This window comes from Gossypium arboreum, chromosome 1 (genome assembly GCF_025698485.1).
Source record: "Gossypium arboreum isolate Shixiya-1 chromosome 1, ASM2569848v2, whole genome shotgun sequence".
Lineage (NCBI taxonomy): Eukaryota > Viridiplantae > Streptophyta > Magnoliopsida > Malvales > Malvaceae > Gossypium > Gossypium arboreum.
Genome location: NC_069070.1, coordinates 75,960,142 through 75,986,372, shown reverse-complemented (window position 1 = coordinate 75,986,372; position 26,231 = coordinate 75,960,142). Strand labels below are relative to the sequence as shown.

Below are 26,231 nucleotides of genomic sequence, written 5' to 3'. Positions count from 1 at the left end.
AGTATTATTTACTAGGGTGTGCCATCCACCCCTCTCAATTAAACTGGGAGAGTGTTTTCTACTAAATAAATATTATTTGTGTTATATTTATTTATTCAATATTCTTATGGGTTTCCCTATAAATAGATGGCACTAGTAGAGTTACATAAGTTTTTGCGGCACTAGTAGAGTTACGTAAGTTTTTGCGCATACATTTCATATATTGTCATACTGTCAAAGAGTAATAGGAATTTATTTTCTAAGAATAATTTTTTTTTTTGGAATTGCAATTTCTATCGGTTTCTATTAAGAGAGTTACTTTCTTACTGAAAGTAATTAAATCGTTTCTTATTCTGTGTTTAGTTCATGTTGCTCGAGGCCACAGTTTACTCAATTCGAGGTACAATAATAGAGGAGAAGGTCGTTCGATTGAAAGCTGGAACTAATATATATCCATCTCACTCAAAGCACAAGTACTTTTTAAGAAAAAAATTTATTATTATAAATATCACAAATCAATTCAGTTTTTAAATTTTTAAATTTTTACTATGACTAAATATCATTTTCTAAACTGGATTTTTCCAACAAATGATTCTAAAGTCCAAAGTAAGAGATTATATCTACTCATATTAATATGTGTTTGCTTGTACAATATCTTTGTCCAAGGAATAGGGATGGTACTTCTTCTTTAGCAGTGTTTGAGCAATTATTGTTTATTGTCCCAAAGGAATTGTGTAACACCTCAAACCCGGCCCAGACGTTATGACCGGATCCGACATGCCACATCGAAGCGTTCAAAATATTTTATATTGTTGATCCAGAAAAACTTACTTAGTGTTTTAAAAGATAATTTCATTATAGGTTAAAGTGAATGGAAGCTATGCACCAAGTAGGAAACCGGAAAAGAGGTGGTGAGTCCATGGGACTGCTTAAGTACCAAGCTCCCTTCGGATCCAATCCTAGACATGCATACCGCCATTGCCACACCTTAACGTCATGGATATTTCTAGGAAACCGATTTGATTAAGTCATTTTAGGAAAAGTGATTAATTTTGGAAAATACTTTCATTGGGAAGCTTTGCTTGTTGTCGTGTTATTTTGAAATCAATTGTTGTTTTTGAAAACGCGCCCTAAAGCTATCCAATTTCAACAGTTAAAATAAGTAATACCTATCTTAGTAATACATATTAAAACCATCAAAAATAATTAAGCGGCCTTATTACATTTAAAACCCAAAACTTCAAATATAAATAAAAGGATGTCCAGTTCACGGAAGAAAATCAAACTTTCAGAACGGGTGGCCACTCCGAATTCCCTCACAGCTCCAAGCCCACTATGGTTGGGGATTACCTGCGTGGATGAAAATAAAAGGGGTGAGTTTGGGGAAACTCAGTGTGTAAATTAACCCAACCATAGCTTATATCACTCAAACCACGAAATAGAATAAGTTGGCCTTAGCCTGCAGCGAATTGAATAAAGCCCATAGGCCCATAATGTAACGAATGATATTACATGTTTATGCGAAACCCAACCCATATTCATCCATAACACCCCGTACAGCCTTACACCATGTGGGGAGACTACTCGACCCACCCAACCGCTACACACCACGTAAATCGCAATGAGGTCGCGGATATTGTGACGAAGTCACCAGATACTGATATTGTGGCGAGCCACCGAATCAGATATATGTGGCAGAGCCACCACATCAGATAATTGTGGCATAGCCACCAGGACAGATATATGTGGCAGAGCCACCAGATCAGATATATGTGGCAGAGCCACCAGATCAGATAATTTGTGGCATAGCCACCAGGACGCTTCCTCCATAGTATAACCCAAGCCCCCATGCAACAAATATATAATCATGGCATACATCATACAAAATCAGATCGTCATGCTTTTCAGTCAAAAGTAACCCTAGGGGTATAACGGTAATTTTGCACCTAGGGGTATAACAATAATTTTCCATACAAAGGGGTATTATAGTAATTTAGCTACTTTTAGGGTTTTCATGCATATCCTAACTATTTACGTACTATCAGAACACTTACCGTGCATACTTACCGAATTGGGCCCGTTGGCCCATGAACCCGATCTTTGGCCCATTAAGCCCAAATTATCAAAATGTATGAAATCGCGCGTACTGCAGTTTATTACTTTAGATTACCAAATATACAAACCCAACTATCTTACGAGCATTCGACACTCATAAATTCCCAAAATACCGACTTTTCTAAGCATTTCGCTTTTCGCTTTTGCCAATCTAGTCTATGAGAGGGTGTCAGTTACACACCTGTTTGCGACGATATGCTGACGAGATCCACACACGAACCGCCTACAATTGGATTACTAACACGTTAATCTAACTATTCAAATACGAACTACGTATTAACCCCTTACAATATTCGGCCAACTACACCTACAGATCAGAGTAAGCTTATAAGAAATCAATAAGCAACTCATTAACAAATTTTTGTCAGTGTTTACCACATAATCATAATTTCACTGCAAGCTGTCTTCCTGAGCAACAGTCACTAAATTATTTATAACTGGAGCTACGAAACTCCAAATCAAGTGCCATTAATTTTCCCTGAAAATAGACTCATATATCTTCTATACATAAAATTTTCAGAATTTTTGGTTTATCCAATCAATACCAGATATTTCTCAAAGTTTCCCATGTTTCACTGTTTGACTAATTTGACCACTCTTCATTACAAATCAAATTTCTCATTGTACAGAATTCAAAATATGTTCTTGTTTATTTCATTTGAAACTAGACTCAATAATCTTTAATTACATAATTTATTCAGCTTCTAATTCATCTCCCACAATTTATGGTGATTTTCCAAAGTCACATTACTGCTGCTGTCCCAAGCAGATTTATTACCAAATCACTCTTTCACACATAACTTGCATGCATGTTATTTAAACATGTATATCACCAATCAATCATCACATATCTATGGGTTTACTTAAGTATAGTCTCCATTTCATCATTTTAAAGCACAACATGTTAGCCGATTTTTCCCCTTAGCATCTAAGGCACATGCATGCTCATTTGTTTGGCTCAACTTCACCTATCTTCCGTTTTTCATCAAAAGAACATGAAACAACTACCATTTCCTTCATTTTAATTCATGACCAAATGCTCACAACACAACCAAAAACCAAAATATGCTTCAAGAGTTAAGGTAGAATTAAGAAGAACTCATATACCTCAAAATAAAAGCAAACTACCATGAACTTACCTTCAATTTTCTTCCCCAAGTGACCGAACATTCAAGAGCTTTCTCCTCTCCTTTCTCTTCTCAAACTTTAGGCTATGATGAACAAAGATGGACAAAACTTGTTCTTTTCACCCCTTTTTTTTAATAAAATTTCATATTTCATCCATTTAATTCTTTAATACAAAAGACATGAAATTTCCATCATGGAACATTTACCTAACCCATTATCATGAAACATTTACCTAACTCATTATCATGGAACATTTACCTAACCCATTACCAATTTGTATCAATTTGTACCATAAATTATGGATATCAAGTGCACATTTTGTCTACAACAACATGATGACTGGCCACTTCATGTAAAATGGGAGGTTTGTCATGCAAATCTTCCTATTTTGCACTCATATTTATTTGGCCACTTCAATTTAGCCTATAGTATTTTCAAACATTTTCACATAGGCCCTATTTCATAATTTCACCCCCTTTTTCTTATGGAACAAAAAAATTAACTAAAATTGCCTGGTTCTATCTTAAGCTTGGGCCTTCTAGAGGCCCACTAACATAATTAAACCTATGCCAACATTCACAGAATTCCCGAAAATTGGGGCGTTACAAATTGTCTAGATGTTTTTTTTTTTATGTTGTTTCATTTACATATTCAACTTGGTGTTTCATCTTATTTTTAAGTAAATCTAGGTACTATCAATGTATCTACAAGCTATAAATGAGTAAGGACTAGTTTAGCATTACTGTTGAGAAGTGTTTTTAAAAATATTGTGAAAAGTCTTATCAAAAGTGATTTTGAAAATTTTGGTTTAAGATTTAAGTGTTTAGTATTACTATGGAAAAATATTTTAAAAAGATAAAGTGTCTATTTTGGACATAATGTTAAGGAAGAAAAGATGTATTTAAATGATATTAAAATTCGTTAGTGTTATTATATATGAAATATATCAAATTAGATTATAATAAAATATAAAAATTGTTATAACTTATTAATAATATTTTAATACATGAATTAGAAATTTTAGATATATTTAAAATAACTTGTATTATTTTATTTTTTAAATGTAATTTGAATATATAAATCATATTAGATATTAACATAACATAGAAAATATAAATCTAATAAATTCAAATATTCTATGTATTTGAATTAAGTTTTAAAAGGGGTAATAATTGTATACCCAATATAAAAATTAAAAATTTTAGATTAGCATTGACAATTTAAAGTGAATTCATTAAACTATAAGTTATGGCATCTCTCGTTAATTTCATTTCATAACCACTTGAATTGTTTGATTCACCATCATCATCAACATCAATTTCTCCATCATGCACATCTTCTGAATCAATAATATTCTCATATGCCTTGTTAATATTTTCGTGTTCTATACAATCGACATCATTTCGACTGACATGTTTTCGGATAAAATTGTGTATTGTCATTGTAACAACGACGATCATTGTTTTCTTTTCAAAACTATAACTTGGCATATCCCTTAAAATGATCCTTTTTTTTTTCAAAACACTAAAAGTTTGTTCAATCACACTACGTAATGATGAATGCGAATGATTGAATATCTCTTATTTACCAGATATAGGTATACCTCTATGAAAGGTAAATGATATTGTTGTCCTCTATATGATTCAAGATAACCTTTCGTTTGAAGATATCCAGAATAAACAAGATAATATTTTCCTCCATGTCATAATATGATAAATAATTAATTCAAGAGTTGTTTATTTTTTTAAAATTATCAATTTAAAGAATTTATACTTTATTATTTAGAAAAAAGAAATATCTTACCATTTGGTGGGTGCGAAAATTTGTATTTTGGATCTCGAATTGCATCAAGAAATATTCAAATGTCATGCGTCGATCCTTCCTATTCAGCCATAACAAATGTGAAACACATATTAAAATCACATACTGCCATAATATTCTGAGTCGAGACACATTTTCTTCCAATGTAGGGAATTTGTTCATTTGGTGAAAGAATAGCGACAATATGTATACCATCATTGCACATATGCAATCGTATATAAATAATCATATTAGTCTCGTACATGTTTTTAGTTAAAAATATTAAAATATAATAATATAATTTTAAATTTTTACCTTAAAATGTGGCATACATTTAGAATCATTACGTATTTGTTTGAGTATTGAGTTAAAATAACGACCATCGGGTGCAATTATATCAATGGACATCCTTGAAACTTTCTCAAGCACATTTGCAAAGTATCGACTTATTGTTACTTCAGACCTTTGAAATCTTTCTCGAAATTGAGAAACTTTTGCACCAGTACCCAAGATTGACAAAAAAATTCCCAAAATTTCATGAGAAGATATGTCTTGAAGTTTGTAAATTGTATCTTGTCTCCAAAACTCTCAACAGACTTGTGAATACAATTTTTTATATCTTAAAATTAATCAGGCAACATGATTCATGACCGTTAAGGATCTCTTAGTTTCATGTCTCGCCTGACTATTTTGAATCCATACATGGTTGCTTCAATATACTTCTCATAATATAATTACACAGAAGAATATACAACATGAAATAATCGATTAAAACTTTCCATGTGTTGTAAAATCTCATTCTTTTCCCTTTCATCATCACTTCCATCACCACTAGAATTGCCAACCATACTCATCACCTATTAACAAATTCTATATTCAAAAACCAAATATAAACAACTATTGATAAAACTAGATTATACATAAATTAATAGAACATAAATAAATAGCCAAACAAAGATTACACATGGATGACATTTATAAGTCACATAGTAGATATTTCAAGACCTTAGAAGACTAGAAAATTTTGAACTCTCATCAATTTCCGTCTTAAGCCACCAAGCTCTAATCCTGGGATTAATTTATAAAAACATAGTTCGTTTGTCCTTATTTATTAATAATTTTAGTGAGAAAAAGTATAGTAGACTAGCTCTTGGAACTTCCTCCGACAAGTTATCAAGCACTTGAATTGCTTGTGGAATACTATATGGATCCATAATAAGAGTCAAACTAGATGTGGCTTGACTCATATTATTAGTTACACTACATAATTTTTCAATTTGACTAGACAATCTTATAGCCCCTTTAATTTGCTTTGAGAATTTCTTCTTTCCAATTTTAAAATGTGAAGTTCCTACCTGAAGTGTTTTTCTTTTTTTATTGTTTCTATCAAAGTCACATCCCACTTGACTTGAAATGTAGACATCATTTATCGCATTTTCTTCCTCATTCTCTTCAAGAATGTCATTGTCAACATTTTCAAAAAATTCACTAGGGAGTGTACCTAAAGAAGGTGCTCATGCTTTATCACCAGTGGTAGCCATCCCTATGAGCATCTGGTCCAACTTCCCTTCAAATTCAGGATCAATGCCCGAAGTTCTAAAATTTTGAGCTTCAAGCACAACCTAGATATAAATTGATAGTTTAATAAGAAATTATCAACAACCTCATAAATAAGAAAAAAAAAAAAACAAAAATGGTAAGAATTATTAATATGCCTTTAGCCTACTCTCCCACCAACCATCTGATGCATCAACGGCTTCCTTTGTAGGATTCCACCCTAGATCAGTATCTTCGCCTTTAAGCTTTTTTCAAGCATTCTATTCTTTTTTCAAGGCATCCCACCTATTTTTAAATTGTCTTTTTGAATTAATCTTGTCTGTTTCATTCTCGAAGTTGGCCAATATTGTCAATCATCCCTCTTTTGTGAAATGAGTACTAGGTCTATTGCCTTTCAATATCTCTTTAATACAAAGATCACAAAATATTTCTGTTAATCTCTTATCCCACATTTTTTTGTCCTTTTCACCACTAACTTCAACAATCGAAGTACTTTTCATCTATTATATAAATATATATGATCACATATAAAATTGAAAATCAATATTACAAAAATTATTTAAATATAAATAAATAATTTTTAAATGTAGTTTGTATATATCAATTATCCCTTGCATACAACAATACTATTTACGCAGGTTCATGAATTTCACAAAATTTTTTAGATAAGTATTTTACTAGTTAAATATTATCTATACAAACATGCATCTAAAAGCATATAAGTGAAAGTTTAGTTGGGCTCGTGCTTTTGGTAGATGTGCTTTTTTAGCCAGTGAAGCAAACAAGCAAATCATAGAAATTTGACAGGGAATTCTCAAATAGCTCAGGTAAATTCACTACTAATATTTTTTTATAGATCGTAATCAATAGTAAAGCCAAGCATTCAACAAGGAATTTGACAGGAAATCATCAACAACTTACTGTACATTACACTATCAATGAACACAAAAGCAAATCCTATACAACTTAAGAGTTAAAAACAACAAAGTGAATAGAAGGAGACTAAACAAAACCCATTTTTAGATGGAGACCAAAGCCATTTACCTTTTCTTGGAGAAAGTAAAATAGGAAAAAGATGCTAATAATAATAAATATACCTTGAAGGAACAAAGTTAAAAAAAAATGTATCTTTGAAGAAGAAGGCCAAGTCCTCTTCCACTGCTACTTCACAAATCAAACTTATATTCGAAAAAAATGAAAGAAGGAAAAGTAGTTCAAAAAACTGCTACAAAAGTTGAAAGAACCAGAGGAAGGGAAAGTTAGGAAAGTAGGAAAAGTAGTTCAAGGAACTGTTGCAAAAGTTGAAAGAACCAGAGAAAATATGATTTTAGTTGGTTTGTAGTAATAAAAAAATATTGTTGGTGTGTTTAAATGAGGGTAAGAAAGTAATTTGGCACCCAAAAGTGATTTTGGCTGCAGCAAAAGCTCAAATTTTTTACTTTTGCATTTGGTCAATTTTTGGCATTTAAAAAACATTTTTCTCCCAAAAATGTATTGTTTAGAAATTTTTTTTATTTCAAAAGCACTTTTTGTTCTAAAAATGTTTTTTAAAAGTATCTCAACTAGCCCTAAAACTTTTCTTGGCATGCCCTTAAGCCAGGACTATTACTTAACAATCTTGAAAAATTTGTATAATTAAGTGTTGCATCGGGATGTGATGCTACCACATACATGCCATATCATTTTTGTATTTTACACTTTACTCCTACATAAAATTTGAGTAAATTAGTCTTTTCAGTTAAAATTTCAATCTATTTCTACTATTAAAAAATGACATGATTGACAAAATAACTAAATAATTACACATAATATGTACCTCATGTCAACGTACATGAATTAGCTTTTAATAGTTAAAATAGATGAATTTTTTTAACAAAATAACTAATTTATTTTTTTAACATACAAAGACTAATTTACTCATTTTTTTTAGTAGAAAAGACAAAATAAAATCTCGATGTTAATACAATGATCTACTCTTACCATGCAGTTGCCTCAAAAGCCTCGCGTCAATTGATGAGCTTGGAATCTCTCTCGAAGAGACTAGCTTGTAGGGACTATGGGAATGCAGCAATGGCATAAACTTCTCCAATCCACTCCACTATAAGATTATTCTTGGAGTTGCCAACAACAATACCAAATTTGTTTTAGCTGTAATCAAACTGATTCTACATTGGATGCATGCATTTTAGAGTTTGCTTTAAACTTGCATGTCATGATGAATGTCTTGAAAACTGCACAACTTTTGATGTTAGCTGATAATATTGACAGTTCGGAATCATTTTAGCTCGAGAAAAAGTTCCCTTTTTATGATCATCAATTTTCCTTCACAATGGTTATATGTAGGTGCATAAATTAGAGAAATCAATAGAGCCACTTGCATGACCCCTACATGGGCAACGTTTGAAATCAAAATTGTTTTTAAGATAATATGAATACAACAAAGAGAAAGGCAGTACACTACCATTTAACTATTTTATCCCCCATAAAAAAAAAAAAAAACTCCTCGCCCCACCAAAAAAAAAAACAAAACCCACTATCATTTAAATCAGATATTATGGCCAACTAAACCAAAACTGTTTAAATGATTAACCATCTTTCCCAAGTAAAATGGCTATATTTGCTCATACCAATACAAACTGCTCAGCGCTTTGACTTGTGATGTCGCTCCTTCTTGTACCGAGACTGATCAGGATCAAATCCACCTTCCTCAGCTCCATAGACGGCCCATGACGGAGTGAGAGCCATATAATCCTCACTGTCAAAAGGTCTTCCTGAAGCCACCTGCACCATTGGCAATAAACAAAATATTTCAAACATAAGTTTATAGTCTAGAGACTCTTCCCACAATGAAATTGATGCTTATCACTAACCAGGTCATGAAACTTTTCATAGTCAATCCATGTATGCCATTGACCATTGACCTTGAACTTTTCAGTTTTTGCCAAGAGGACACAACATGAGTGTGCATGTTCACATGCAACCTCATACTCCCCTTCACTTTTCAAAGCCAATGCCTCCGAGAAAGCCCTAACATCAGAATGCCATGGCACATTCTCCATTGTCAACTTTGATGTGGCAGAACTGTAAGAAATATCAACGTGGCTGAGAAAGGGCAGGCAGTTTTGCTGATAAAAGTAAAACAACAAATAACAGTATGACCAATAGACTTACGATCCACAGTATGTCACGCCTTTGATTTCAACAAAATCAGGCTTCCCAAGGACGAAGAGTTTAGAATAAGCCTCTACATCTTCTGTATTCCATCCTTTCACAAGTGTCAAGCGATATACAGTTCGTTGATGTTTCTCTTTGAGAGCTTTCAAGGAATCCTGAATAAAAGATATTGCCAATAAGAAAAGTACAAAGATGAAGCAGCAGTTCGCTTTTACAGAAGTTAAAAAACCAGAACATGTTCGGGACTTTTAACATTGCTGTTAAGTAAATAGCATTTCAGATTAATGCAAACAGAAAGCTATTCTAATTGGGATATAAGGAATCTGCCAATATGCTTATCCATAGCAAGGTAAGGGCAGCTATAAAGCTTTCAGATCAACAGTAATTCAAAACTCCAGATGTACACTGCTAGTCTCTAGCTTCAAGAATTTGATGCCTGCCATATTTCTGCTTTGCATTATCTCTCTTCTCCAACAATCATTCTTTTCATTTAAAGAAACTTGACTTCTTTTTTCTTTCTTAATGTTTTAGCTCAGTTATTTAGATTTCGAGAATAAAACACTTACAATGAATCTTTCCCAGAAATCCCCAAAGAGTGGCCTATCAATTGCCTTCAAGTTATCCTTTGTTGCAGCATCTACACTCACGTATAACTGCATGAGCAAAAGAAATTAACTAGGTTAATAAGGAATAGAAGACTCTGTTGGACATCTATGCATTGTTAAGATAGATTCACAGCAACAGACCTGCGTTACAGGCTTCAGCATTTTAATTTTTTCAGGGAACTGTGCATTAGTTACTAGAAATGTAGAGATTCGCCTTCGGTGCAGCTCATCCACAAGCGCATTAATTTCAGGATACATAATTGGTTCACCAACAAGTGATAGGGCACAGTGCCGAGGGGATAGACCCTCCATCAATCGCTCTTGTGTAACACCTGCAACAATAGGACGAGTAAACTCTCCTGTTAAATTCAAAGGGAAGATCTTTGTTGCAATCCTATGTCTAAGAGTTTAATTTGTAACAGAAAATCTTACGAAGTTCTAATCCTTCCATATATTACTCAATTATGAAATGATTATGACATAATTGAGGTGCATTGACTAAATTGTCTGAGGCAGAACTTAGTAGAAGAGAAGTCAACTATAGGAAACCCCATGATAAAGGGAAAATATAATTAGAAGAAAAAATTTATGAAAATTACCCGGAACTCCTTTCGTTTGCTTAATCATCTTTGTATGAAGATCTATGGCAGTATTGACAATCTCTAAGGGATCATCCATCTTCCACTGCCAACTCTTCCCTATTGGATTCGTATGATGCCTCCAGCAGAAAACACATTTATTGGCACATGCCAAACTAGGTGTAGCCTCCATGCATCTGTCAAATTCAGAAGTTAAAGGAATTTAAATAGCAGGACAATAGCTGCAACCAAGAAGCGAAGATAGGACAAAAAAAGATTGTACAATGTATTAAGTAAATTACAAAATGAGGTTTCATTGCTATGAAATACATAAAATGATCAAACTCAATGTAGACAGATGTACATGAGATCAACTACAGCCACTTATAGACCAACATGATGCATACTTCCTTGTTTCCAGACTCCTTTTATGTTAGTTGAGGGTGCAAAAGGCAAGATAATCTTTCTGGAAGTATAAACGTGATATCGAATTCTCCTCATATTATAAATCAAGGAACACCATAAAAATGGCAAGACACTAATGACTTATGAGATGAAAAGCGTAACTAAACCTTAAAGCAGGAAGAAATATGAAAAAAGAAATAGTAAAACGATATCAGTCCCACAACATTGAAATGAGACAGAACTAAATAATCATCGAAAGCTTAATAGGTGCATAAGAAAGTCGCAATCACCTATGACTCTCTATTCCATAAAATGAGTGCTTGTAACAACCTCCTCGTCCTCTAAGTTGAGACTTGGTCCATCTACAGATCTTAACACCACTATGTGAACCAATAATTTTATATCCCTGAAAATTCCCAGCAGTAAAAGGATGTCAATTAGACCAAAAAGTGCAATGGCATACTAAGATTAAGCAATCAACAACATAAAATGCTTTCATCAGCAAAAGATGCATATCCACTTAAACAAAGTTACCTGTTTCTCCAAGTTGGCTCTTATAACTGGAGTTACCATCTCTCTTTTCCCATCCAATTTCCCATTAGTTTCAGCCACATTAACAGACTTTTTCCTCGATGGCCCTTTACCTGCAATATCTTCAAGATCAACAATGTCTTCCCCTCCTCCTTCTCCATCATCGTCATCATCACTTTCAAGGCTTTCAACATCACTCTCATAAACAATGCCATTCTCATTCTCCATCACCAATCCCCCTTTCAAAACAGTGACCACCTTTTCACTCCACCCTTCAAAGACACTCTCCAATTCACCTCCATCCACATCACCTTCCCCAACCGGCACCATCTCCGTCGCTCCCAACCCTCTCAACCTCTTTCCCAAATCCCTCGCCACCGCATTAAAGGTGTACCCGTAAAGCCGGCTACCGACTCCAAAGACGGCGAATTTACAATCAGAAAGCAGCAAATTCCCGGCGCGAAAATCAGTGCTGATTTCGGCGAGCCAATTGACGAAGAATTTAGAATTTTGGGGAGGATTTCCATCTTCCCAGGTGGAAGCGATGATAATGATTAGGGATTCCTTAGGGAGATCCTCCGGTTCGTAGGTCTGGGGATCAACGAGGTCGAAAGGAATGTTATTCTTGGAGGAGAGGAGGTCAAGGAGGCGTTGAGCTAGGGCTTTGGATGTTCCGGTTTGGCTGAGGAAGAAGAGCTTACCTGGTCTAGGGTTAGGGTTTAGAGGGAGATGTTTGAGGGGTTTTAGGCAGCGGCGGCGGGATTTGTAAAGAAAGTAAAAGGTAGTAGCGGAGAGGAGAGCGAAGAGGGTGAGGCGGGTGGAAAGTGAGGAAGGGGTCATGTTTGGGATCTATTATTTCCTTTTTCTCTGTTCAGGGTTTTGGCGGAAATGAGGGAGTAGAGGCGCTCATCGTGGTGGTGAAGTGGAGGGAGTAGGCGGCATAAAGACGAAGAGATGGTGACCTGAAATCAGAATCAGAGTTTATTTATTTATTGGGCTTAGAAATTTAGAAATCGAGCCCGTATCGTATACTACTTCAACAGTGATCCAATTATCTCTCTATATTTCAAATTTTGCAAAACCTTTAAACACATAAAATTACACCATTTAAGTTTGTAGAGATAATATTTGTTTTTTTACCTAACCCATAAATTAAAAAATAATGTCTTCTTGTATAGACAATAATATTTATACTAATTGAATTAAGACTTAATTATTATTAAATTAATATTAGAAATAATTTATTAATGTATTAATAATTATTATATTATAATAAAAATAATGTTAATTAATTAGTTTACATCCATGCACGAGTTGATTGATAGCCTACGTTATTTAAAATTTTAATTATTTATAATGTGAAATATTTAGCATGTAAATTATTATAAGGTTCAATATAAAATTGTCTTCTAAATTATTTCTTTTATCATATTCAAGTATATTTTGATGAATTTAGACACTTAAATTATATTTTTTCCCAAAACTGTTAGTGCACTCTAATCAATGAAGATGTGATGAAAATGCTACATCATCATTGACACATCATTATTTATATAAAATAAATTCAAATATATATAATTATAGAATTAAAATATAAAATTATAAAATTATAAATTTATGTAATATATTTAAATATATATATATATATAAAAAGAAAAGGCAACCAACCATTTTATGAAACCTTTATTTATTTTAATTTATTAATTTTCTTTTTAATTTTGTTTTCTTTTTCATCTTCATTGTTTTTCATAAATTTGCTGCCCTTTCAATAATTAATCATTAAACTATTAAGTGTTTTTGCTGTGTATCCTTTTAGTGTGGAGAATCAGGTATTTATATGATATAGTTAATGTTCATGAAATTAATATTGTAGGTAGGCTCTATGCATGTTGACACATATGCTACCCTAAACTCAACACATATTCGCTGGCCCAAGTGCTCGTCGGTTCATTCGTTTGGCCTCATACCCTATGCTCATGGACATCTAGGGATGTGCAAACTGGGCTCGCGAGCCCCCTAATGACTCCACCTGGTGGGGTCCAAACTCGGGTCGCAGGTTAGTAGTCCAGATTATATTCAGGCTTTAAGTTGGCAATTGGATATCTCATAACACAAACATAACTCTCATATTTACTTCCTCCATTATTCCAATCTAAATATATGAAGATGGTGGCAGATCATGTTAGCTCAATTTCCATTTTTTTTATCATGTTAGCTCAATTTCCATTTTTTTTTTTTTACTCTCTTTTTGAAACAAAATGACTAAACATAAGATTTGGCTTTGGGGGTTTTTTGCGATAAAAAAAGCAACGGGGGTTTTCAAAATTTGAAGAACTTTCATCTTCATCTAGTATGGTGTTTGAGACTCTTCATTTCCATGTTTTCATTCTTTTCCTCATTGTTGTTCTCGCTTTATTTGCAGTTGTTGTCCTGTTAGGATATTATTATTAAATATTATCTTTTAGAAATATCTAAATATATTGTATATCTTTTAGGTATATATTTAGGAATATATTATATATTTTTCATATTTTTGCATGATTATTGCCGTATAAATATTATGAATAAGATTGAAAGCGATTACCTTATTATTGTCATGGATCAAGAGCTTGGGTTCCCCTTTTATTTATTTTTTTTCTTCTCCAAGTCCCTTGCTTCTTATCTTTTATTTTACCTGGCGGCATAGTGCTTTCAACCTCCAGGTTGGCTATTACCTGCTTTTTAACACAATTTTGTTTAATCGTTCTCAATGGCTAATGGCAATTCTATGCCATTGGTTCAAACCTAAGCAATGGTTTAAGTGGCTTAATCTTACCATCGTCAAAGAGCTAGTTAGTCGACAAAGAATTCCTCTCAAATTGGCCATAGAAATTAAACTTGATTCTTAACACCCATTACCATCATCATTGTTGTTGCTTTAATATTCTTTGTCGAGCAACCCTGCCATTAAAGCTTTTTCTCTGTTTTATCTTCGAGTCAAAAGAGACTGTCGGTGAAGAACCAGTAATGTGAGAGATGTCATTAAGCTCATTGTGCAAAGAAGAATCACATGAAGTTGGAGTGTTGAGGGCTTGAAGGAGTGGTGATGTACGACGATGAACATGAGCTATTGTAGTTGAAGTCCGTCGTAGGGAGCAACCCACCACTTCGACCTCTATTGAATCCTTGTGATTGAAGATTTCAAGTATAAGAGTCAAAGATAAAGATATGAATGGAAAGGGTTGGTGACAACAATAGTGGTGGCGATGAAGTTCGGGAGAAGAGCAAAGGAAGGAGAGAAGAAAAAAATATAAAAACAGAAGAATAAGGATGGGAGAGAGAGGGAGAAAGAGAGGAAGGAAAGGAAAGAAGGAAAAAAAATGAAAGAAGAAAAAATAAAAAAATAATTATGTGGCAATGATGATATAGTTTTTGCCACGTCTCACTGCATGGTTGGGCCACTTCCTTATTGGCCACGGTTGATTAACGGTTGGCTTGCTTTTGCTTAATGGAAGTATTAAGGTAGAAAAAGATATAGTTTAGAAACCCAAATTGATGAATAAAATTTAATACTGAATATAATTTAAGGGTAATTTTCAATTAAAAATTGTGTTTACTATTTTAATATAAAAGCAGAATCAACAATCTAAAATGATTTAACAACATTTTGAGAGTATTATCTTATATATAAAAATTTCTTTTGTTTTTTATCAATAGAAACATTATGTAATATAAATTTAATTATAATAATTTTGTATATTTACTAAAATAATTAAATATTAGCCAATAATTGGAAAAATAAATTGGACAAATATGTGCATACATGTTTTTAAGATAAAATATTCATTTTATAATAGTTTAATGCATTTAATTTTTCCAAAAAAATTAATGTATTTAAGGTCTCAAATTGTCTAAATTGAAATTAATTAAAGGTATAATGATATTTTTATTTTAAATAATTCTATTTTAAAAGATTAAGATTTAATAAAACTTTTTTCATATTAAGATGAAATAAATTTCTTTAAAATAGTAATAATTAATAAGATTCAATTTTGATATATATAAAATAAAGAAGACTAAGAGTGTAAATTAAAAAACAAATAAACCTATTATATAAATTGATTTGGGTGGAGGGACATATTATGAAACATACCATCAACAAATGGTATAAATGTTATATCTCTAGCCCTTAGCCTATCACAATGTATTTGATAAAATTCGATTGTGGCATAAAGATCAACAATAGCTCTAGCCCTTATGCCTTTAGAAATGCAATTGACGCCTACGAGAGTGGGCACTTCTTGTCCACTAGTCTCATATTCAGGAGTACCAAACTTAGATGCATGCATTTCTTCTAGCTCATTAATGGCATGTTTTCCCCCTAACCATTATGGGAAAACTTCGACTCTAGAACTGGTTTCTCATAGGTCTCATTAGAACGAACAATCTTAAAATCTTGGGAGAAAAGAACTCTAAAGATAAGTAATAGATAAGGCAATACGTAATTCTCATTAACCTTTTCAGTAAATTTAGTAATCTCATAATTAATAAGCTGCTCTAGATCAAATACTACCATATCCACAACTTTTCTAAGCACTACAACCACTCTTTTGGTTATTAAATTTCTTTGGCTATTAGGAAGCCAATTTACGCATGGCAACTGCATATAAGGTAACATACAAATGGTCCAAAAAGAAAGCTCAAAGAGTACCTTTTACCGGGCCAAAGGGATGTAGGCGGTTGGTTAAAGCAACAATAGTCTCATCAATAGATTCATCCAGCTCAAGATTGTTGGTGGTGGGGCAATTCAGAAACTTCCTGATTTGCTCAGGACCAAATTTGAACCATCTACCATGGATGAATACTTTTTGGTAGTATTTACTTGATGAATCAAAAACGCCACGGTTGAGATTGGCATAGAATTCATAAACTATCCTTTTTACGGAGGGTGAGCATAGTATACAGACCTAAAAACTCCATCATTTTGAAAAATGTGATCAATTCCATAATCAACAAAAGAATTATCATCAATATTCTAGTCATAGATAAATCCCTTAAGAATAAGCCTATAAAACCTCTTAGAACAATTAGGATCCTAGGGCACTTTCTTTCTCTGGGCAAGTATCATTTCTTGTTATTTCTTACCAAATTAAGTAGCATCTGCTAAAATTTTTGGTACCTTTACATTTTTCACTCTCATTTTTTCTTCTAGAAGTCGAATTATTCTTTTTTTTTTCTAGTTGAATAATTTTTAGTACCGTAGAAATATGGCTAGTTTTAGCTAACTGTTAAAATTAGCCCATCTACTTTTGAAATTTAAAAATGCAGGTTCAATTATGGGCATCATTAAAATTCTTTTGCTAACTAGTGTGATATTTTGAAGTAGAAAAATAAAATACTTAATTGGTTCTACAATCCTTTTCCTATCTCAATGTTTAGAATTCCATCTTTTGGTGCACTGGTAATAAGATTAAGTTCAGAGTCTGGATGGATAAATGAGGCAAGAAAGATCTTGATGGAAAGGATCTTTTGGTTAATGATGCTCTTATCCATAATGTTACGGTTTTGTACCTCATTGTGAAAAGTGGTACTAGATAGAATGAATCTTGAACATATCTTCCCTTAATGTTGACTTAATGAATAAAATACTTGCTATTCTCACTTGAAATAATGAAAAGGAATAGTGGCAAATCTAAAGGGGGCTGGCATGGGCCCCGACCCCCTAATGTAACATCCCAAAAATAGGGCCTAGTCGGAACAGTGGTTTCGAGACCACAAATTCGACGTTGAAATTTTATTATATGATTATTGTGAAGTCTAGAATATGAAAATATGCATGTGTTAAAGTTTCATGAAGAAATTCAATAAATAAGGTGTCCAATTGGAAAATAAGGACCAAATTGAATAAATTGCAAAACTTGGATTCTAGAAGTAATTTGCATGAAGTTGCTTTAGATTATTAATTAGAAGATCTTAAAGAGCAATTTTCCCAATTTCTAAGTTTTGGACAAAAATGGGCATGTATGGATAAAATTTCAAAGAAAGGGCTTAAGGGCATTTTGGTCATTTGGCTAATTAATGAAATAAAATGGGAAAATGAAGACAAAAACCAGCTCATCTTTTCCACCTAGCTGCCAAAATTTGAGAGCCACCATAGCTAGGGTTTCTTCATTTTTCAAGCTCAATAGTAAGTGCTCCCTAGCCCCGTTTTTAATGTTCTTCGTATTTTTGAAATCCTGGTAGCTTACTCTCTCCATTTCTACCCATATTTTGAGTTAAGGTTCATGTTTTCAAAGTAACCCATGTGTGATATGCTTATTCTTTGATGTTTTATGGAGGAATATGAAAGTTGGATGTGTGATAAACATCTTTTCCTAGGTGATTTTCATGAAAAACCCCTAAAAAGACTTTTTTGCAAAAGGTGTAAAAATATGTGGTAGAAATGTGAAATAAGGGAAAAATATGAGCTGCCATAAGAGGAAAGAACATTCAACTAGGCTTGGGTAATGTAGAAAATTCATGCATTTCATCATACGAGCCTAGGGACTAAATCGTATATAATGTGAAAAGTTAGGGGCAAAATGATCATTTTGTCCAGGGGTGAAATTTAGACTCGAAAAGAATAATGTGAGGTATTAATGATTCATTTTTATTGTTATAGACCCCAAGGAACAAATTCTGGAGGTCGATCGAGGAAAATGAAAAGTTTCAGAATAACCGAGACGCAAAACTGAAACGAGTACCAAGTAAGTTCGAATAACTTTAAGTAAACTATTAATATGTCTAATTGCATGTTTTATGAATTTATGATAATTGGTTATAATAATGGCATGAAAATCCATGAAATATGTTAATAATAATGACATGATGATAAATGTCCTGGTTGAAGTAAAAAGGAAAATTCGATGGATAAACCATGGCTTATATGACTTGAAATCCTGCATGTGTTGTAGAAAAGGATTTAGCTCGGACGGGTAATCCGTTGATCTCAAATATAGAAAGGATCTAGCCCAGACGGGTGTTCCTTAAGTGATCGAGCCTCCCGAATAATATGTGCGCATTGTGGATTTTGCTCGGACAGGTAATCCAATTAGGGTCTGAATTTAGCCTGGACTAGTAATTTAGATTCGAGCTCTTTAGGGTGTTTGTCGCTATAAGGGATTTAGCCTGGACTGGTAATCCCGACATCAACCTATGAGTTGATATTATGGAGGGTTTAGCCTGGACTGGTAATCTCGCCGTATGATGTGAGGTTAGCGGGAGTGCGCACTTGAGATGATCACTCTTATGACTTGACGGTAAATGGATAATCCATCGAGATTTTTGAGAAACTCAACAAGATCAACATGAGATATGAAAATGAAAATGTTGAATGATGAGCTCATCTAAGACAAATTACATGGTGTATTGTTATGAGACTAACTTGTTGATTGAGTGTATATGATAAGGAAACCATTCCATGCTTGTTGGTTTTATTGCCTAATATGGTTGTATGCTAATTAATCGGTAAGTTTACTTTCCAGTTGTTCGGGCTTATTAAGTATGTAAATGCTTACCCCTCTCTTTTCCCTCTCTTACAGAACTCATGGACTCGTGAAGATTGAGAGACGGTTGGAGAATCAACACACTATCATCTTGTCTAGCTTTGGTATATAGATACTCTTATTTTGTTCAATGACATTTATAGGGCTTTTGTTATTTTGTTATATGTGTCATTTGATTAGCCACTATGAAGGCTTGTAAAAGTATACATATTCACTTGTATGTGGCCATGGAATTGGCTCATATTAGTGTAGGTTATGAGTTACAAATTTTATGCATGCTTGTGTTCAGTTGTGCTAGTGAGGATGAAATATGGTATATCACATTTAAACACATGTAATGTGACCAAATCACATGGGGTGGTTAGGCCACAATTTGGCAATGAGTTAAGATAACGAGCCAAGCTTAATTGAGTTACAAGTCATCGAAATCCTTAATATAAAGGGGATAACCTAGCATGTATAAAAATCGATGAGACGAGCTTTACATGCAATGAGGCATACTAAGGTCATTTAAGAGTATAATTAAACCATGTCAAGTGTTATTGAAAATTATAAGTGGATATGGTTATTAGAGGGTGACCTAAGGCTTGGAAAATAGCCCAACAAAGTCCACACGAGTAGACACACGGGCGTGTGTCTACGCCGTGTGTGACACATGGATCGCCTTATGGGCGTGTGATATGGCTGTGTGTCCCATGCACCTAAAAATTTTAAGTTAGAATGCATGGTAGTAAATACACGGGCAGAGACACGACCGTGTGTCTCAACTATATGGAGGGCACAACCTAGCATACGGGCATATGTCTTGGCTGTGTGCCCCTAAATGCGTGCTGATGCCATAAACAGAATGCTCAAGTTTTTGGACACGGGCGACCACACAAGCGTGTCTAGGCCGTGTGAAGGATACGGGCTAGGGACACGGGCGTGTGTTTAGACGTTTGAAAACCCCTGTAGGTTCAAAATGAGAAATAAATTCAATTAATTCCACATGGGTAGGGGACACGGGCGTGTTCCAAAGCACACGAGCGTGTGCATTGCCTCCACATAGGCGTGTGATGCTTAACTTAACAAATTTTCCAAGAAGTTTCTTAAGTTCTCGGTTTGATTCCGGACCATTTTCAATGTATGTTTTGGGCCCGTAGGCCCATAATAGGGACACTAAGATATTGTTTGATTGGGTTCAAATTGGAACGAAATTTTATAACCCGTATTTCTAAAAATGTTCGAGTACATGTCTGGTAATGCCTTGTACCTGGTCCCTGTCTCGGGTACGGGTAAGGGTAAGGGGTGTTACACCTAAAATGTAAAATTATTATTTAAGCCCTTAATTTTTTTAAAAACTTTAAATTAGTAAAGGTAAAATTGTACTTTGACCCCCCTAAAATTATAAAAATTTGATTTAATCCTTTAAAAATTAAAATTTCATTCGGCCCCCCTTAAAAGATTGTTTTGGCTTCGCCCCTAAAAAGGAAAACATTTTGGTTTAAAGATAGATATACATCAAATGGGGTTTATGCTACTAGATTCGGTTACAAATTACTCTTCCTTGTTCAGGCATGGTCCACATAGAGCTTCTTTGAAGGAAATTTGGAAGTTAAAGACTCTTCCTAAGATCAAGTTATTCGAGCGGAGGCTCGGCCATGAGATTCTTCTTATTGCAATAAAGTATGCCCATTTTTTCTCAACCAATGACCCTCGATGTAGGTGATGCGATGGTTCGAGAGAGGATGTTATGCATGTCATCTAAGATTATCTCTTGTTCAAAGAGGTATTAATTTTGTGTAGTGTTGATAATATCATATTAGGTTCCTCTTTTTGTAGGGTTGTTGATTGGTTGGAGTTTGCTATGAGGAAGCTTGATAAAGAGGCTTTTACTAGCCTTTTAGTGATTCTTTGGTAGCTTTTGGATGTAAGCAATTTGGAGGCAAGGAAAGATGATTGTCCCTCAATATGCTCTTATTCATGCTCGTACTATTCAAAGGACTTCCTAGTCTATAACTTACTATATGCAACCATGCTGCCTAGGAGTTTGAGAGTTGAGCAATAGGAAGCCCTGAATGTACAGATGCTTAAATTCAATGTTGATGCAACTTAGACTGCGAAGGAGCATAAGGCAGTCTTTGGAGTTGTGGTTTGTGATTTTGAAGGAATGGTTCATGTAGGCTACATAAGACAACTTGAAGGTCCCCTTGATGCTCTTTCAACTGATGCCCTTACTATTATTGGTGTCTTGATAAGGCAACTGGCCAAGATCGTATTCAAATTGTTGGGCACAAGAAGAACTAAACCAAAATCTGGAAAAGAAAGAAAGAAAGAAAGAAGTAAACATATTAGAAACAATAAAAATAAAAAGAAAAACAAGACATAAAATCAAGAAAGAGAGATGGAAAAAGATTGAATGGAAGAAGACAAAAATAAGACGGATGACGGAAAGATTGTCCCTCTTGAAGAACAAAACTTCAATAAAAACAATCAATGGTGATGAAAAGTTAATGTCTTATGAAACCCTTTGAAGAAGAAACTTTAACAAGCTTCACAAAATGGCTCTAACCAACCCCTTAAAGCCAAACCCTAGGAAAATGGAGGGTGAAGCGTGCTTCCCATGGCTTTAAGAAGAAAACCAAGAAGAAAACTATTTCTAAAATACATAAGAAATATATCTTTTAAAGGTATAAACTCAAGAGAGTTGTATAAATCAAATAATTAATGTGTCCTTATGAATAATGAAGAAGCCTTTATATAGACTATCTAATTACATCACAATAAAACTCTTTAAGTAGAATGAAACTTTTATTAATCTAAACAAAAAGTATTTATAGTGGAACTAACTTTCTTATTGATTAAGAAACATAAAACTTTTAAACAACTTAAAATATTTTAAAATATCCTAAAATTCTTAATAAATAAATAATAAAATATAAAACCTAATAGATACAACATCAAACTCATATATAATCAAAATTAAGCTTTAAAATTGAACCCAATATGCTTTAAACTCGAATTAAAGTCCGAAACTCATAATTTGCCGTAATAATCCTGTCCAAAAATTTTACTTGTGCATTCTTCATTAAAATAGTCATAGTTTGAACTCTTGGACTCGAAATCAAATAATTTAAAGTGCATTTCAACGATAAGAGATAACTCTTTAAATAGTATGGATGCATATCAACTCAGAAATGCTTGGATTCCGTCCAAAAACTTGTCACAAGTAGACTGATCTTTTGAGCTTGAAAAACAACCTCCTCGATGAAATTAAGTTAATAAAATTTATCCCATCCACACATGTATCACATCCGAAGTTAAGCTTCAATTTTCGTGATCTTTTGAGCTTGTCAAATGAGTTTTGTAAAAGGTTAAGCGCAACATGTTTTTGGACTAAAAGTTGGGCCATACTCGGATCATGTCCTCGAGATGGCTAGAGAGCTTGATCTTCACTACAGTGTAGTTGAGTTTGATTGCCTAACTACTGTTAACAAACTCAATTGCAGTTTGGATTTTTCTTTTTACAACCCTTTTGTTGAGGAAGCCCATAGACTTTGTGCTTGGTTTGATTGTGTTTCTTTTCGTTTTGCTCATTGAGCAACCAATGGCATTGCGCATAAACTTGCCCATTGGTTCATTGATAAGAATGTTGATCATTCATTTGGTTCGGATTTTCCAAATATCATCCACCTACTTGGTTTAGATGATATTTTAGTCTAATTTATGATATTTTACCTTTATGGGCCCTTTGTTTTCAGAAAAAAAAAAAAGAAAAAAGAAAAAGGAAGTCCATCTTCTATTCCCAGCCGATAAAATATCCAAACACTTAACAAATAAACCAGCACGTGTCTTTGGCTATCATTTGCAACATTTGCATTTCATCTAAAAATGATTTTGACAAATAAAAATATATATATATACACACACTTTTTCTGCATTCTACTTGCTAATTCTCTTAAAAAAGAAGAGTAAACATTTTCTAGTTGTAAAGCCAATGTAAATGACAAGAATTCGGAGGATTTGCTCATATAATTTATTCCAGCAAAGACTGGTCAATAAATTCTGTAACAATGAAACCAACAAAAACATTAGAAATGGGAAAATAAAACAAAATTTACAACAAAGATAAAGTCAAACAACATGCTTATGTACTTTTACAATCTTCCAGTCTCCACCAAGTCCCAACTACAAAAGCATCTGCCATCTCTCACCATAAATTTATAGTTGCTAAAGGAAGCCAAGCCACCATTGTCATACTTCCAGGCAGTCCTTAACCGCCTGCTCAAATTTGTCAAGCGAAGTTATGGTATCCTTCAGTGCATCTGCAACCCTGTGTCTGTGCAAAACAAGAATTAAATAACTTATTGCTTTGCAAATGCAAAAACTCAACAACTGTTATTTGGTACGGTAAAATAAATACAACATGACATAAAACACAACTCTACATGAAAATAGTAATATGAATGGTACATGAAATACATGGTAATTTATCAATATATGATTACAATACGAATCCATGAATTGTTAGGTTCATTTAAAAGTTGCCAATATTGCTGCATATTACTAGAAATGAACTCCATCTGCATTGGGTACATTGAGTTGAAACTGAAAAACCATACCTACTGGAAGCAACTTGGATATCACTTTCATTTGCCAAAGTATTAAGCGAGGTAAATGAGCTGCCAAGAAAGAAAAATAACACTAAACATTATTAACAAACTAAGCTGTTAAACAAGTTATGATGGCAATAAAACGAATTAGCACTCAACAGAAAACGAATGAAGGATTATTCCGAATCCGACAGGCATTGGATCTTAGGGAGACTAAAGGAAAATAACCCAAAATGCTTTAAAATGATCTGGATATCGAGTTCTACCTACAAACACCTCAGGAACAAAACATGCTTGATTAAGAACAAAACTTCATTGCCATTTCCTTATACATTATAACAAAACAACACCCAGAATTTAAAATGTTTAGGTCTCAAGCAATGAAGATAAGTATAACACGATCACAAAAAAGGGATTAATAGCAACTATAACACGGATACCTTATAAGATCATCTAGCATAGCTTCAGCTTCCAGCTTAACAGGATTCTTATTCTCAAGCAAAGAAGAAGCATTTTTCACAATCAAACGAAATGTGCAAACCTGTGAATTAAAGAAAATCAAACTACAAAATTATAACCCAAAATTAGGAATTCCTCTCAGATTTTGTTTTGAGTTTAAATTTAGTGAATATAACAACGGCAGTATCTATATATTAACTTTGAAGGAATCAAAAGCCTAAACAGTTTTCACTTAGAATTAAAGAAACCATGCGCAACAAATTTCGATTTCATTCAAGGACAAGAACAAACCTCGACTCCGGTGTTGGCTTGAAATGCAACAAAGGAATTCCTCTCCAGTACAACACAATCCCTAGCGGCAGATTTCAAGAGCTTTTGCACTTCCTCTAAATCATTATTCGAAATAGTTGATTCCTTGTCCACTATTCCAAAAAGAAAAGTATCAAATAACCAAATTTAAGCAAAGAAACACAACAAACAGATCAGCGTAATTACAGAAGAAAAAGGGAAGAGAAATAAAAATGTAATTTACTGAGCAAAAGATAAACAGAGCGAAGGCTTTGTCGAGAAGCATCGATTGGTGCCAATAGGAATTTCGAAGACTTCCTCTTTTGCTCTTTAAGCCAATCCTTTGGTCCTGCTGCGAACAGCAACAGACACTCAAACAGAAGTCAATAAAAGAAAAAGGAAATCAATAAAAAGAAAAATGATAGACAGCGAGAATTGCGCACAAATTCCAATGGAGAAGGCAGAAGCATGAGGGGTATGGAGTAGGGAAGGAAAGAGGGAGATTAAGGAGAGAAAAGCAGCGTCTCTGCGAGAGATAAGGCGGAGCACTTTCTGTCGATTCTCTTCACTGGGGGTGATGGAAAGGTTTTGATTTGAAATGGGAGGTTTCGTAAGGATTGGCGGGAGGCCAGCTACGGTGGACACGGAGGTGCTAGAGATAAGGCGGAGCATTGGTGGCGGCATGGCTGATAAACTTGCAAGTAAACGAACCGTTTTAACGGCCGTGCTGTAGAGTATAAAATAATAAACCATTTTTTAATTATTCACAAATATTTTTAAAATTAAAAGCCTATTATATTATTTTTTCTTTGTACTTATTTTTTAATCATTTTTCGTATCAACTTTTTAAATTTAATCAAATTATTTACTTTTAATGAAAAGATTTTGCCCATCAGTTTTTCAAATTTATTTAAATTATAATTCATAAAATTTTAAAAAATAAAATATATTTTAAAATCAACAAATTTTAAAGAGCTTCATAAAACTTTTAGAAAAATTTATCTATATTAATAGTGAAGTTTAGTAAAATGCACATGAGCTGCCACGTCAATGCCATCAAAATTTTAACAATTAAGTCAATTTTCTTGTCTAAAAATAAATAATTTGATTAAAATTTAAAGGTTGAGACTTGAAAGCCAAAATGACCCTCGGAAAAAAGATGAAAAATGACAAAATGAATAAACATTAAAACCTAAATTTATCATTATCCGAAGAGGTATCCATACCTAGGAATCGCGAACATCCCCAGCATCATTGTTCTACCGAGGTGGTTTATCCTCGCAACTGCCGACTCAAACAATGGGGATGTACGATGGGCGACTAGGACACGATCGCAATCGACGACGGAGGAATGAGATGATTGTAGCAATCAACCCTAACATGCACGTGAAGATGAAGACGAAGTCAAAGTCGATGAGGAGCCACCAACCCAACTAGTGCGACAGAACCTTAGGCGTGCCTGACGCCTACCCAACTATGGCATATATTCGGGACGTC

At 33.7% G+C, this 26,231-nt stretch overlaps 2 protein-coding genes and 1 long non-coding RNA gene across 4 annotated transcripts; all 3 read right to left on the bottom strand.

The window, feature by feature from the left end:
* Positions 1–5,588: 5,588 nt before the first annotated feature.
* On the bottom strand, positions 5,589–7,913 carry LOC108482722 (uncharacterized). Its single transcript, XR_001870923.2, has 3 exons — positions 7,677–7,913; positions 6,524–6,644; positions 5,589–5,879 (listed from the first exon to the last, which is right to left on the bottom strand). It is a non-coding gene; the product is annotated as an uncharacterized LOC108482722 (long non-coding RNA).
* Positions 7,914–8,896: 983 nt separating this feature from the next.
* Positions 8,897–12,934, bottom strand: LOC108480112 (S-adenosyl-L-methionine-dependent tRNA 4-demethylwyosine synthase). Its single transcript, XM_017782987.2, has 8 exons — positions 11,876–12,934; positions 11,632–11,747; positions 10,958–11,133; positions 10,500–10,690; positions 10,320–10,406; positions 9,751–9,908; positions 9,450–9,660; positions 8,897–9,360 (listed from the first exon to the last, which is right to left on the bottom strand). The coding sequence occupies exons 1-8, from the start codon at positions 12,710–12,712 to the stop codon at positions 9,220–9,222; spliced, it is 1,917 nt and encodes a 638-aa protein (XP_017638476.1). The 5' UTR covers positions 12,713–12,934; the 3' UTR covers positions 8,897–9,219.
* Positions 12,935–23,304: 10,370 nt separating this feature from the next.
* LOC108482145 (uncharacterized) lies at positions 23,305–25,492 on the bottom strand. Of its 2 annotated transcripts, XR_001870835.2 has the most exons (7): positions 25,178–25,492; positions 24,979–25,086; positions 24,738–24,868; positions 24,428–24,528; positions 23,997–24,056; positions 23,530–23,713; positions 23,305–23,439 (listed from the first exon to the last, which is right to left on the bottom strand). XR_001870835.2 is itself a non-coding variant. In XM_017785257.2 (6 exons), the coding sequence occupies exons 1-6, from the start codon at positions 25,485–25,487 to the stop codon at positions 23,629–23,631; spliced, it is 795 nt and encodes a 264-aa protein (XP_017640746.2). In that variant the 5' UTR covers positions 25,488–25,492; the 3' UTR covers positions 23,305–23,628. The 2 variants fall into 2 exon arrangements, 1 of the variants encoding a protein (XP_017640746.2); XM_017785257.2 differs by having other exon boundaries at positions 23,305–23,713.
* Between the last annotated feature and the right edge of the window lie 739 nt (positions 25,493–26,231).